Raw genomic sequence first — 15,593 nt, forward strand, 5'->3', positions numbered from 1 at the left:
ATACCTACCTGTCAGATATTACTGTTTTTAACGGTTTCTAATCCATCCTCCCTATTGTCCCCTGCAATGTTCCTAAAACACAGGTGTAATTACAACACTCAATCTGAACAAACTGAATAACTCCACCTATCAAAGTCAGAGTGCTTAACTAAGCCTCATAACCTGGCCTTGACTATATTTACTATCTTACCTCCCATTATGCTTCTGCTTCCATGTAACCCCCAGGTACCCTGTACTCTGCCTGCACCAGAGTCCTAGGGGACTAAAATCCCAGCACTTTGACACTTCTCTGTGCTTGTTTAGGCTATTCCGTTGGCCTGGGATGTTCTCAACCCCTTCTCAGTTCATGGAAATGTCACTACCTTTTACAGGCCAGCCCTAATGCTACCTCTTCAAGCTGGTCAATCCAGGTTCCTTTCCATTCTGAATTGACCTCTACCTCTCCTGTGCTCTCTTTACACCTGATTCATGCTATCTTTACAGTCATTGTTACAGTTGCTTTGGATTATAGTTACTTCTTTATGTCTGTTTCCACCATCATACATGAAATATGTCATTTTTTTTGGTACTTTCTACTCTATTTGGTATGTTAGTACTTCACAACTCTTTTAGTATAATAGTTCTCATAGTAAGTAATAATATTTGTGTGGCCTTACGGGGTAAAAGGTTGAGGTTGCTCACGATTTAGAGGAGACTGTTCAGTAGCCACTGAAAAGTAGGAGGAACAGTAGCCGCTCCAGGTCCCACTAGCGCAGCCCCAGGGCTAAGAGGATTAATGGCCCAGCATATCTATGGCACATTTACACACACCTGGGCTACTTTCTGGAAACTTTAGTGTTTGTTATATATGTTGAATTAAAAAAATAAGATAGCTTCCATTATTATACACTTTTCAAAATTAATTGATGTATTTTAAGCTCTGCTCCCATCTGTGAAGTCAGTGATTTCAAAATCAGTAAGAACCTGTATTTTCATTAGTGTTTCTGCATTTCATTGATTTACTTAAACAGTTATTATTAGCCAATTGTCATATGATATTTTAGTTTACCAAATAGTGTCTAGAGTCAGTGTATATTTGTCATCTGATTATTTCACAGTTTTTTTTCCTAAGAAAATCTGCCTCATTTGAAAATATGCAAAAATGTTTCAGCATGCAATCTCCACAATTAAAGGTATGATAATTTTTCTGTTTTTGTTATTCAAAAGAAATGTTTACATCTCTAGTAATAATCACCACCTATGCTTTTTGTTGGCTTTCCTGAAATAGTGTGATCACTTGATTCATCCAGAGTTGACTGAAATTTTGGATTCAACTGTGTATTTGGTAGCCCCTGTAAGATTGTTGTTCATAGTACCAATTGAAGATTTTCAACATCTCTTGGAAGTGTCTCATATTCATACTTTGGCTTTACTTGGTATATTATAAATCAAGTCACTTATAATATTGATCTACACTTGCATTGGGCTCACAGTGTTAATGCATTTTCATGGACTCTATTCCAGTTTGGTCTTGAGCTACACAATCTCCTGATAAGAGGGAAGATGAGACTATCCTTGTTTTATATATGAAAAAGCAAAGGTCAGAAAGTGATAAGTGACAGAGCTAGTACTTAAACCCACACCTTCTCTTACCAAACGCAATGGACTTTCCTCTGCAACAAGAATCCATAAGCGTTTTTTTTTTTTAACATCTTTATTGGAGTATAATTGCTTTACAATGGTGTGTTAGTTTCTGCTTTATAACAAAGTGAATCAGTTATACATATACATATGTTCCCATATCTCTTCTCTCTTGCATCTCCCTCCCTCCCACCCTCCCTATCCCACCCCTCTAGGTGATCACAAAGCACCGAGCTGATCTCCCTGTGCTATGCGGCTGCTTCCCACTAGCTATCTATTTTACGTTTGGTAGTGTATATATGTCCATGCCACTCTCTCACTTTGTCACAGCTTACCCTTCCCCCTCCCCATATCCTCAAGTCCGTTCTCTAGTAAGTCTGTGTCTTTATTCCCGTCTTACCACTAGGTTCTTCATGACCTTTTTTTTTTTCCCTTAGATTCCATATATATGTGTTAGCATACTGTATTTGTTTTTCTCTTTCTGACTTACTTAAATCTGTATGACAGACTCTAACTCCATCCACCTCACTACAAATAACTCAATTTCGTTTCTTTTTATGGCTGAGTAATAGTCCATTGTATATATGTGCCACATCTTCTTTATCCATTCATCCGATGATGGACACTTAGGTTGCTTCCATGTCCTGGCTATTGTAAATAGAGCTGCAATGAACATTTTGGTACATGACTCTTTTTGAATTATGGTTTTCTCAGGGTATATGCCCAGTAGTGGGATTGCTGGGTCACATGGTGGTTCTATTTTTAGTTTTTTGAGGAACCTCCATACTGTTCTCCATAGCGGCTGTATCAATTTACATTCCCACCAACAGTGCAAGAGTGTTCCCTTTGCTCCACACCCTCTCCAGTATTTATTGTTTCTAGATTTTTTGATGATGGCCATTCTGGCCGGTGTGAGATGATATCTCATTGTAGTTTTGATTTGCATTTCTCTAATGATTAATGATGTTGAGCGTTCTTTCATGTGTTTGTTGGCAATCTTTTTGAGTGCTGATCTTACGTTTAGTGGCATTGGCAAATAGCTCCCAGCTTTTGTTTTTCTCTCTGAAATCTGACACTCAGCTTCCTTGATTCTCCATGTTACTTGCTTCTAACTTGCTTTTAACCTGCTTAACTTTAACCTGCTTCCTATTTCATTTCTGACATTCTTCTTTCTTACCAACTTTTTGATTGTTCTGTTTTGTATCCCTGTACACTGACACCATCCTTAAAATTTTTCTATTGACATATAATTAATATATAACATTATATTAGTTTCAGGTGTACCACATAATTATTTGATACCTGTGTATATTGTGAAATGATCATCACAGTAAGTCTAGTTAACATCCGTCATCCCACATATTTACACCTTTTTTCTTGTGCTGAGAACTTCTAAGAGCTACTTTCTTAACAACTTTCAAATATACAATACAGTATTTTAACTGTAATCACCATGCTGTACATTAAATCATCCCCAGGACTTATTTATTTTATAACTAAAAGTTTGTACCTTTTGACCACCACACCCAGTTTGCCCATCTCCTACTTCCTGCCTCTGGCAACCATGAATCTGTTCTCTGTATCTATGAGGGTTTTGTTTGTTTGTTTGTTTTGTTTTTAGATTCTACATATAAGTGAGCTCATACAGTATTTCTCTTTCTCTGTCTGACTTATTTCACTTAGCAGAATGTCCTCAAGGTCCATCCATGTCATTGCCAGTGGCAGGATTTCCTTCTTTTTTATGGCTGAATAACATTCTATTGTGTGTGTATATCTATATCTGTATCTATATCACATTTTCTTTATTCATTCATCTGTTGATAGGTAGATTGTTTCCATATCTTGGCTATCATGAATGATGTGGCTATGAAAATGGGAGTGTGGATATCTCTTCAAGATCCTGATTTCATTTCCTTTGGATATATACCCAGAAGTGGGATTGCTGGATCATATGGTAGTTCTATATTTAATTTTTTGAAGAGTCTCCATGCTGTTTCCATAGTGGCTGTACCAATTTACATTTCCCTCAACAGTGTACAAGGGTTCCAACACTTGAACTCACACTTCCAACACAGCCTCACCAACATTTGATGTCTCTTGTCTTTTTGATAATAGCTATTCTAACAGGTGTGAGATGATATCTCACTGTGATTTTTATTTGCATTTCCCTGATAATTAATGACACTGAGCAACTTTTCATGAACCAGTTGGCCATTTGCATGTCTTCTTGGGAAAAATCTCTACTGAGTTTCTTTGCCCATTTTTAAATTGGATTGTTTGTTTTTCTTGCTATCGAGTTGGAAGAGTTTCTTACATATTTTGGAATTAACTCCTTATGAGATAGATGGTTTGTAAATATTTTCTCCCATTTCATAGGTTGCCTTTTCATTCTGCAGATTGTTTATTTTGCTGTGCAGAGGCTTTTAAGTTTGATGTAGTCCCAGTTGTTTATTTTTGCTTTTGTTGCTTGTGCTTTTGGTGTCATATCCAAAAAATCATCACCAAGACCAACATCAAGGAACTTTTCCCTGTAATTTCTTCTAGTTTTACAGTTTCAGGTCTTACATTTAAGTTTTTAATTCATTTTGAATTAATTTTTGTGTGTAGTGTAAGATAGGAGTCCAATTTCATTCTTTAGCATGTGAATATTCAATTTTCCCAGGACAGTTTATTGAAGAACCTATACTTTCACCATTGAGTACTGTTGGCTCCCTTGTCAAATATTAGTTGACTATATATGCATGGGATAATTTATGAGATCCTGATTCTGTTCCATTGGTTTCTGTGTCTGTTTTTATGCCAGCACCATACTGCTTTGATTACTATAGCTTTGTAATAAAGTTTGAAATTAGGAATTCTTATGCTTCCAATTTTTTTCTTCTTTCTCAGAATTCCTTTGATTATTTGGGATCTTTTGTGGCTCCATATGAATTTTAAGATTGTTTTTTCTATTTTTGTGAAATATGCTATTGGAATTTTGATAGGTATTGTATTGACTCTATAGATGCTTTGAGTGGTATGGATATTCAAAAATACTAATTCTGATTCACGAATGTGAGATATCTTTTTATTATATTTATTTGTGTCTTCAACTTCTTTCATCAATGTATTGTAATTTTTAGTGTACAAATTCTTCACCTCCTTGGTTAAATTTATTCCTAAGTATTTTATTATTTTTGATACTATTGTAAATGAGATTACTTTATTTCTTTTTCAAATAATTCATTGTTAGTAAATAGAAATACAACTGATTTTTGTATGTTGATTTTGTATCCTGCAACTTACTGAATTCATTGATTAGTTCTAACAGTTTTTTCGTGGAGTCTCTAGAGTTTTCTCTATATATGATCCTATGATCTGCATACAGAGACAATTTTACTTCTTCCTTTCAGATTTGGATGGCTTTTCCCCTTCTTCTGTCCTACTTGCTTTGGCTAGGACTTCCAGTACTATGTTGAATAAAAGTGGCAAGAGTGAGCACTCTTGTTCCTGATTTTAGTGGGAAAGCTTTCAACCTTTCACTATTGAGTGTGAAGTTAGCTGTGAGTTTGTCATTTATGACCTTTATTATGTTGAGGTATGTTCCCTCTATAGCCACTTTGTTGAGAGTTTTTAATCATGAAAGGATGTTGAACTTTGTGAAATGATTTTTATATGTTTATTGAGTTGATCATATGATCTTTATGTTTCATTCTGTTAATGTGATGTATCACATCTATTGATTTGTGTATGTTGAATGATCCTTGCATCCAAGGGATAAATCTTATGTGATCATGTAGTATGATCTGTTTAATGTGCTGTTGAATTTGTTGCTAGTATTTTCTTGAGAATTTTTGCATCTATATTCATGGAATATTAGTTATAAAAAGAAGGAAATCTTGCCTTTTGTGACAACATGCATGGACCATGGGACATTATGATAAATGAGAGAGAAAGGGAGACTGGGTTTAAGATGACAGCATAGGAAGACCCTGAACTGACCTCCTTCCATGACACAACAAATTTGAAGCTATATATGGAATAATTTTCCTCCAAAAAGGACCTGAGAACTAGATGAAGAGTGCTTCTACAACAAGGATAAAAGAGATGCATCTGGGTAAGTAGGAGAGCAGAGACATGATCTCACCTGAGACCCCACCCCAGGAATGGTGACCCACAATCAGGAGGGATCCCAAAACTTTCCCTCAAGGAATGAAGGGAGTGAGCCCACATCAGGAACCCCCACCCTTGTGTCCAGCAATGGAAAGGTGAGCCCCCCAAAATGTCTGGTTTTGAAAATCAGTGAGGATTGAGTCCAGGAGAACCACTGAACTTTAGGGAATGGAGAACCTGCTCTTAAAGGACTCCTGCACAGATCCATTTGCCCTGAGATTCAGCACAAAAGCAATAGTTTGAAAAACGCCTAGATCATAAGTGAGGGATGCCCACTTACTGATCTTAAAGCAGCTGCTGGAGAGGCAGGAACCTGTTGGGACTTTCTCTGGGGACAGAAGTGCTGGTGGGCACCATTTTTAAATCTCATTCTAACTTACTGATGAAGGAGTTGCTGGGTGCCATTTTTTGTGTTCTCCCTATAATCTGCTAGTGCCAGTGGGCATGCTCCACCCACCCCACGCTGAAACCAGGCCAGGTGAGTGCCCTGAGTACCTGCCAACACACACATTGTGCATCAGCCATGTTGGAACCGGGTTGGGTGAGTGCACCAAACCCTGTACACCCTATGACACAACTGTGTTGCAGTCAGGCAGGGCAAGTGCCCCAAGTTCCCCCCACCCTGTGCCACAGCAGCCATGCCACAACTGTGCTGGGTGAGCAAGAGCACCAAGCCTTGCTCTCTCTGTGTAGCAGCTGTGGCCTTGCTACAGCCAGCAGGTGCACACAGCCCACACAAGGAGCGCCCCTTGAATGCCTGACTCTGGTGGCCAGGGGAAATTGTGCTTCTGGGTCCCACAGATCATTTTCTACTCAAGACCACTCCTTCAAGACTTGGAGAGGTGCTGTTTTGCCTAATCCATATAGAAAAACACAAAGAGTCAGGCAAAAGCAGAGAGAAGAATATGTTCCAAAAGAGTTCAAAGTAATGGTCAAAAGATGTTCACCAAATTTGGGAGAAGAATGGATGAACACAGTGAAAACAGCAAAGAGATAGAAAATATAAGAAAGTACCAAACTGAACTGAAAAATATACTTGAAGGGTTCAATAGCAAACTGGATGAAGGAGAAGAATGAATCAGCAAGTTGGAAGAAAAAGCAACAGAAATCACTCAGACAGGACAGCAAAATGAAGAAAGAATTTTAAAAAGTGAAGATACCCATACAGTACTTGTCTTTCTCTATCTGACTTATCTCACTTAGCATAATGTGCTCAAGGTCTATCCATGTTGTCACAAATGGAAGGATATCCTCTTTTCTCATGGCTGAGTGGTGTTTCATTGTGTATACATACCACATCGTTTTTATCCATTCATCCTCTGATGGGCATTTGGGTTGTTTCCATACCTTGGCTGTTGCGAATACTGCAATAAACGTGGAAGTGCATTTAAAAAAAAAAAAAAAGTGAAGATACTTTAAGGAATATCTGGTACAACATCAGGCAGAATAACATTCACATTATAGGGGTCCCAGAAGGAGAAGAGAGAGAGAAGGGGCCAGAAAAATTATTTGAAGAAATAATGGCTGAAAATTTTCCTAATCTGGAAAAGGACATCCAGGTCCAGGAAACCCAGAGAGTTCCAAATGATATGAACCCAAAGAGAAACACACTAAGACACATGAAAAAAGATAAGAATAAAGAGAGAATCTTAAAAGCAGCAAGAGAAAAGCAAGTTATTACATACAAGGGAAATCCCATAAGGCTACGAGCAGATTTTTCAGCAGAAACTTTAAAAGCCAGAAGAGAGTGGCATGATATAAAAACGTGCTGAAAGGGAAAAATCTCCAGCCAAGAATTCTCCACCTGTAAGGTTATTATTCAGAATTGAAGGAGAAATTAAGAGTTTTACAGATAAGCAAAAGCTAAAGGAGTTTACCACGAAATCAGCCTTCTATGAAATATTAAAGGGACTTCTGTAAGCTGAAAAGAAAAGCCACCAAATTAATAAAAAGAAAACATATAAAAGTAAAAATCTCACTAGAACAGGTAAATATATAGTAAAGGTAGTGGATCAGTAACTTATAAAGCAAGTATGAAAGTTAAAAGACAAAAGTAGTAAAATTAAGTAAAATTACAATAATTAGTTAAGGAAAGCATAAAATAAAAGATGTAAAAGGTGTCATAAAAATATAAATGTGGGGGGAGGAGTAAAAATGTAAAGCTTTAGGATGTGTTCAAAGTTGTTATCAAGTTAAAAGAAGATTGCTATATACATAGAATGTTATGTTGAGCCTCATGGTAACCACAAAGAAAAAACTTGTAAACGCACAAAAGAAAATGAGAAAGGAATCTAAAGCTAACACTAAAGAAAGCCAGCAAACCATAAGGGAACAGAGGAAAAAAAGAAGAAAGGAACAGAGAAGAACTACAAAAACATCCATAAAACAATTAAAATGGCAATAAGTGCATACATATCAATTATTACTTTAAATGTGAATGGACTAAGTTCACCAATCAAAAGATATAGAGTGGCTGAATGGATTAAAAAAAAAAACAAGACTCATCTATATGCTGCCTACAAGAGACTCATTTTATTTTATTTTATTTTATTTTTAATTAATTAATTTATTTATTTTTGGCTGTGTTGGGTCTTCGTTTCTGTGCAAGGGCTTTCTCTAGTTGCGGCAAGCGGGGGCTACTCTTCATCGCGGTGTGCGGGCCTCTCACTATCGCGGCCTCTCTTGTGGAACACAGGCTCCAGACGCGCAGGCTCAGTAGTTGTGGCTCACAGGCCCAGTTGCTCCGCGGCATGTGGGATCTTCCCAGACCAGGGCTCGAACCCGTGTCCCCTGCATTGGCAGGCAGATTCTCAACCACTGCGCCACCAGGGAAGCCCAAGAGACTCATTTTAGAAGTAAGGACACACACAGACTGAATGTGAAGGGATGGAAAAAGATATTTCATGCAAATGGAAATGAGAAGAAAGCTGGTATAGCTATACTCATATCAGACAAAATAGCCTTTAAAACAAAGACTGTAATAAAAGACAAAGAAGGGCACTACATAATGATAAAAGGGTCAATCCAAAAAGAAGATATAGCATTTACAAATATATATGCACTCAATATAGGAGCATCAAAATATATAAAACAAATATTAATGGACTTAAAGGGAGAAACTGAAAACAATACAATAAGGAGGGAACTTTAACAGCCCACTGAACAGTAATGGATAGATTATCCAGACAGAAAACCAATATGGAAACATTGGTCTTAAATGACACATTAAACCAGATAGACTTAATAGATTTATAAAGAATATTCCATCCAAAAGCAGTAAAATACACATTCTTCTCAAGTGCATATGGAACATTTTGCAGGATAGATCACGTGTTAGGTCACAAAACAAGTCTCAACTTTCATGAAGATTGAAATCCTACCAAACATTATTTCTGACCACAAAGGTGTGAAACTAGAAATCAATTACAAGAAAAAAACAGGAAAACCATAAAAATGTGGAGATTAAACAACATGCTACTAGACAACCAATGGGTCATGGAAGAAATCAAAGGAGAAATTAAAAAAACACTTAGGGACAAATGAAGACAGAAGTACGGCATAGCAAAATCTATGGTATTCAGCAAAAGGGGTTCTAAGAGGGACTTTTGTAGCACTACAGTCCTGCCACAAGAAACAAGAAAAATCTCAATCTAACTTTACATCTAAAGGAACTAGAAAGAGAAGAAAAAAATGAAGCTGAAAGTTGGTAGAAGGAAGGAAAAAATAAAGATCAGAGTGGAAATAAATCGAGACTAAAAAGACAATAGGAAAGATCAGTGAAACTTAGCTGGTTCCTTGAGAAGATAAGCAGAATTGACGAGCCTTTAGCTAGACTACCCAAGAAAAAAAGAGAGAGGCTTTAAATAAATAAAATAAGAAATGAAAGAGAAGTTACAACTGATACCACAGAAATGCAAAGGATCATAAGAGAATACTATGAACAATTATATGCCAACAAAGTGTGCAACCCAGAAGAGAGACAAATTTCTAGAAACATGCAATCTACCAAGGCTGAATCATGAAGAAATAGAAAACCTGAATAGACTGATTACTAATAAAGAGATTGAATTGGTAATCAAAAACCTCCCTCACTGGTGAATTTTTCCAAACATTCAAAGAAGATTTAATACCTATCCTTCTCAAACTCTTACAAAAAACTGAAGAGGAGGGAAACCTTCCAAACACATTGTATAAGGCCAGCATTCACCTGATACCAAAACCAGACAAGGGCACCACAAAAAAAGAAAGAAAGAAAGAAATTACAGACCAATTGTTTTTTGAACATAGACACACATATCCTCAACAAAATATTAGCAAACTGAATTCAACAGTACATTAAAAGGATCATACACCACGATCAAATGGGTTTTACCCTAGGAATGCAAGGATGGTTCAACACCCACAAATCAATCAACATGATGCATCTCATTAATAAAATAAAGGATAAAAATCATATGATCATCTCAATAGATGCAGAAAAAGCATTTGACAGAATTCAACATCTATTTATGAAAAAAGCTCTCAACAAAGCAGGTATAGAGGGAACATACCTCAATATAAAAAAGTCATATGACAAACCCAAAACTAACATCATACTCAGTGGTGAAAAGCTGAAAGCTTTTTGCCTAAGATCAGAAAGAAGACAAGGATGCTCAATCTTGTTACTTCTGTTCAACGTAATACGGAAGTCTTAGCCACAGCAATTAGGCAAGAAAAAGAAGCAAAAGACATCCACGTTGGAAAGGAAGAAGAAAATCTGTCATTATTTGCAGATGATATGATATTATATATAGAAAACTCTAAAGATAGCACCAAAAAACTATTAGAACTAATAACTGAAATCAGTAGTCACAGGATACAAAATCAATATACAGAAATCTGTGGTGTTTCTATGAACTAATAATGAAGTATCAGAGAGAGAAATTAAGAAAACAACCCCATTTACAATTGCATCAAAAAGAATTAAAATAGCTAGGAATAAATTTGACCCAGGAAATGAAAGACTTGTACACTGAAAACTATAAGACACTGATGAAAAAAAATGATGAAGACACAAGTAAATGGAAAGATATTCTGTGCTCATGGAATGGAAGAATTAATATTGTTCAAATGTCCATACTACCCAAAGCAATGTACAGATTCAGTGTAATCATTATCGAAATTCCAATGACATTTTGCACAGAACTAGAGCAAATAATTCCAAAATTTTGTATAGAACCACAAAAGATCCTGAATAGGCAAAATAATCTTGAGAAAGAAGAACAAAACTGGAGGTATCACACTCCCTGATTTCAACCTATACTACAAAATTATAGTAATCATATAGTATAGGCACAGACACACAGATCAATGGAACAGAATTGAGAGCCCAGAAATAAATCTACACATATATGGACAATTAATTTACAACAAAGGAGTCAAGAACACACAATGAAGTAAGGACAGTCTCTTCAATTAAGTGGTATTTGGAAAAGTGGACAACCACATGCAAAAGAAGGAAACTAGACCACTGTCTTATACCATACACAGGAAACTAAAAATGGGTTAAAGACTTGAATGTAAAACCTGAAACCATAAACTCTAGGAGAGGGCATTGATGGTAATATCATTGACATTTGTCTTAGCAATGTTTTTATGGCTCTGATTCTGAAGGCAAGGGAAACAGAAGCAAATATAAACAAATGGAACTACTGAAACTATAAAGCTTCTGCACAGTGAAGGACACCATGATCAAAACAAAAAGGTAACCTATTGAATGGGAGAAAATTATATATCTGATAAGGGGTTAATATCCAAAATATATAAAGAATTCATACAACTCAACAACACAAAAACAACATGATTAAAAATGGGCAGAGGATCTTAATAGACATTTTTCCAAAGAAGATATACAGGTAGCCCAACAGGCACACGAAAAGATGTTCAACATCACTAATTATTAGGGAAATGCAAATCAAAACCAGTGAGCTATTACCTCACACTTGTTAGAATGGCTATTATCCAGAAGGCAAGAAGTAACAAGTATTGGAGAGGATGTGGAGAAAAGGGAACACTCTTACACTATTAGTGAGATTGTAAATTTGTGCAGCCACTATGGAAAACAGTATGGAGGTTCCTCAAAAAATTAAGACTAGAATTATCATGTGATCTGGGTATTCCACTTCTGGGTGTTTACCCAAAGAATATGAAAACACTAATTGGAAAAGATATATGCACTCCTATGTTCATTGCAGCATTATTTACAATTGCTGAAATATGGAAACAACCTAAGTGTGCATCCATGGATGAATGAATAAAGAAGATGTGGTGTATATATATATATATATATATATATATATATATATATATATATAGTGATTATATATATATGTGTATATATACACATATATATGTGTGTGTGTGTGTCTTATACATATACATGCACACACACAATGGACTACTACTCATCCATAAAAAGAATGAAATCTTGTCAATTGTGACAACGTGGATGGACTTTGAGGGTATTATTCTAGGTGAAATAAGTCAGAAGGAAAAAGACAAATGTCATTTGATTTCACTCGTGTGTGGAATTTAAAATGAAACAAAACCAAAATAGATAAACAAACAAATCAAAACCAAAAGAAACTCATAGATACAGAGAACAGATTGTTGGTTACCAGAGGAGAAGGGGGCTTGAGGGGTGAGGAAAAGGGGTGAAGGGGGTCAGCTTTATGGTGATGGACGGTAGACTTTGGGGGTGGTCAGTTTGTAGTATATACAGATGTTGAATGAGAGTGTTGTACACCTGAAACTTACATAATAAAAAGTATAATGATAAATACTGTTCTTACTTATATGTGGAATCTAAAAAGCAGAACTTCCAGAAACATAGAGTAGAATTGTGGTTGCAAGGGCTGGGGCAGGAGAAGAGGAATGGGGAGATGTTTGTCAATGGGTATAAACCTTCATTTATAAGATAAATTCTGGGGCTCTAATGTACAGCATGGTGACTATAATTAACAATACTATATTATATACTTGAAAGTTGTTAAAAGAGTATATCTTAAATGTTATCACCACACAAAAACAATGGTAATTATATGAGGGGATTGAGGTGTTAACTAACCTTATCGTGGTAATCATTTCACAGTATATATGTTTATCATATCATTACACAGCATACCTTAAGCTTATATATGTTATATGTCAATAATATCTCAGTAAAGCTGGAAAACAAACAAAAAACCCAAACCTACCTGGTAGTTCTGCTTTATAGTTATAGATTCTGTCAGTAATTCCTTCTCAAGTGTTCTACAGAGCTGCATAATTCATAGCTAGTCAGCAAGCGGGTAATATAAAAATCTTACATTCTACTTTTTTTCAGGCATGTTCTACTTTTTCTTGGTACATACATATGTGTTTACTTTTCTTGGTATATACATATACATACACATACAACTATTCTATAGTCTGTATTTCTCTATTCTCGATTCTAATTACATATTGAGTTGAATACAATTTCTTGAGATGGGGGAAGTATATATAGTAAGTCACAGAGAGGGTCAATATCCCTATTGCACTTTAGTACATCTTAAAGTATATAACCAGCTTGTATGGAATTGTTATATTTGGAATTTGGGCCTATATTCACTATAAAGAAAAATATTTCTGTAACAAAATATTATTTACTAGGAAAATTAAATGCAGTTAATTTAGTGACAATAGCTCAAAAGGCAAGAAATGCTGTATCAAAGGATTGGAACTGATCTCTCTTTTATTAATAATGAGTGTTGTTAGAGTTTCAAGTTACTAATGCATAATTATTGTAAATTATTAACGTATTATATTAATATTATTATTAAAAATTAAGTTGGTTCTCTAATGATTAGATAAAATGAATATGAGGCTGAAATTCTGTTATTTAAGCCTGTAAATATTGAATTGAAAATAATTGAATACTATGTATAGAAATTCAATATTGTTAGGGTGCTTTTGAAAATAGACTTACAAATTGATTTTATTTATTTATTTATTTACTTTTGGCTGCGTTGGGTCTTCAATGCTGTGCACGGGCTTTCTCTAGTTGCAGTGAGTGGGGGCTACTCTTCGTTGTGGTACACGGGCTTCTTATTGCGGTGGCTTCTCTTGTTGTGGAGCACAGGCTGTAGGCACACGGGCTTCAGTAGTTGTGGCACATGGGCTCAGTAGTTGTGGCTCGCAGGCTCTAGAGCACAGGCTCAGTAGTTGTGGCACACGGGCTTAGTTGCTCCGTGGCATGTGGGATCTTCCTGGACCAGGGATTGAACCCATGTCCCCTGCATTGGCAGGCGGATTCTTAACCACTGTGCCACCAGGGAAGTCCCACAAATTGATTTTATAAGGTAAGGCATTTTAATAATTTTTGCCCATTCTACCACTTTTTTTTGCATTAAACTAAAAGTAGAGCAAATACTTTATTTGGATATGTAAAGAGCATTCATTTCTAATTAAGAATATATAAAATCACAATTAATTCATATCTACTTTATGGTGTTACTTTTATGTAGCTATTGCAATGTCATGTGACCAAATTATTGCACTTTGCTTTAACTAACCCACTGTTAACTTATATGCTCACTTTTGAAAAACATCAAGAATAGATTTAAAATTTTTCAATAGTGACCAAATTACATTAATAGCAATTGTAACTGAATTAATTTTAAATGTACAGCAACTAAATTGATTTTATATTTTTTCTGTTTCTTTATCTCCTTATAAATAAGAGAGTAAAATCTGCAGTTGAGTTGAAGAAGGAGGAGACCATAACTCCATTAGAGATTAAGGATGACATGCAAAGCAGTATGAAAGAGGTGATGTTTCAAAAAACAAAGGAGTTGGAGCATTGGATGGCTGAGCAAAATGAAACTGAGGAACCCGTCTCTGTGAAAGAAAATATAGATACTATCTTAGACAACATGCAGGGCAGATACAGTTCGAGAGACCTGTCTCTCTCTCTCATTGAAACATCTAGACAAGCTGGCATTACTTACGTTGTTTATCCCAAGAAAAAGAAGATGAAACTGAAGAAAGGATTGAGACTCAGTAAACTTACACTTGTGTATGATGAGTTATCCAAGCCTCCAAAAACTCTTAAAAGGTCTTGTTTAATCAACAATTGTTATAGTTTAAGAAATGTATTGTGGTTTGGGCCTTAATTTTATAATTCACTCATTGAAGGATCCTTTTGTGTGTGTATTTCCTGGGCCCATCTCTGGTACCAATTAATTTATCAGTCAGGATCCCAGGAGTAAACAGCACTCTCAATTTAGAATAATTCTAGGAAGGTATAACAAGGGCAATTTACAAAGATGTCAGGGCATAGGGAAACCACAAATGATAGAGTAGTATCCTGGGACTAGAAATAATAGAGCCAATCTCTACCCCTAAGTATGAGAGGACAAAAAGAGGGAGTGATTACTAGAACCTGGAAGAAAGAAATTGTATGGAAAGGATTTCCTTGAAATAAGTAGTGAACTTTGGTCAAAGATCATGGCCAGTGTGAGGCAGCCCTTCAGGAGGGGACCAGAGGAATAAATACTTTGACTTCACTCTTTACCTTTTCAGGGCTCCTAATTGGACATATTTGATTAGAAGACAGCAAGGGATCCTATGTCTGTAGTCTGTACAGACTAGTACTCCAGGGCAAAGAGCAAGGTAGAGAAGGATAGAGATAAATGTGCAGGTGGAAACGAAACCTATTTGGCACAGATGGTCCTTCTAAGGTGACATTTGACCAGAAATAGTAATTGGGAAGGAGTCAGCTACTCAGAAGGACTGGAAAATGCAGTACCCTTGAGGCTTGC

The 15,593-nt window shown here is 36.0% G+C and overlaps 1 protein-coding gene across 1 annotated transcript in view; it reads left to right on the top strand.

The window, feature by feature from the left end:
• TTC6 (tetratricopeptide repeat domain 6) overlaps positions 1-15,593 on the top strand; it is a 230,297-nt gene that overhangs the window by 152,233 nt on the left and 62,471 nt on the right. The window contains exons 10-11 of the mRNA XM_036843605.1: positions 1,098-1,172; positions 14,514-14,887. Coding sequence (XP_036699500.1) covers positions 1,098-1,172; positions 14,514-14,887 — 449 coding nt within the window. The remainder of the gene's footprint in view (positions 1-1,097; positions 1,173-14,513; positions 14,888-15,593) is intronic.

Source organism: Balaenoptera musculus, chromosome 2 (genome assembly GCF_009873245.2).
Source record: "Balaenoptera musculus isolate JJ_BM4_2016_0621 chromosome 2, mBalMus1.pri.v3, whole genome shotgun sequence".
NCBI lineage: Eukaryota > Metazoa > Chordata > Mammalia > Artiodactyla > Balaenopteridae > Balaenoptera > Balaenoptera musculus.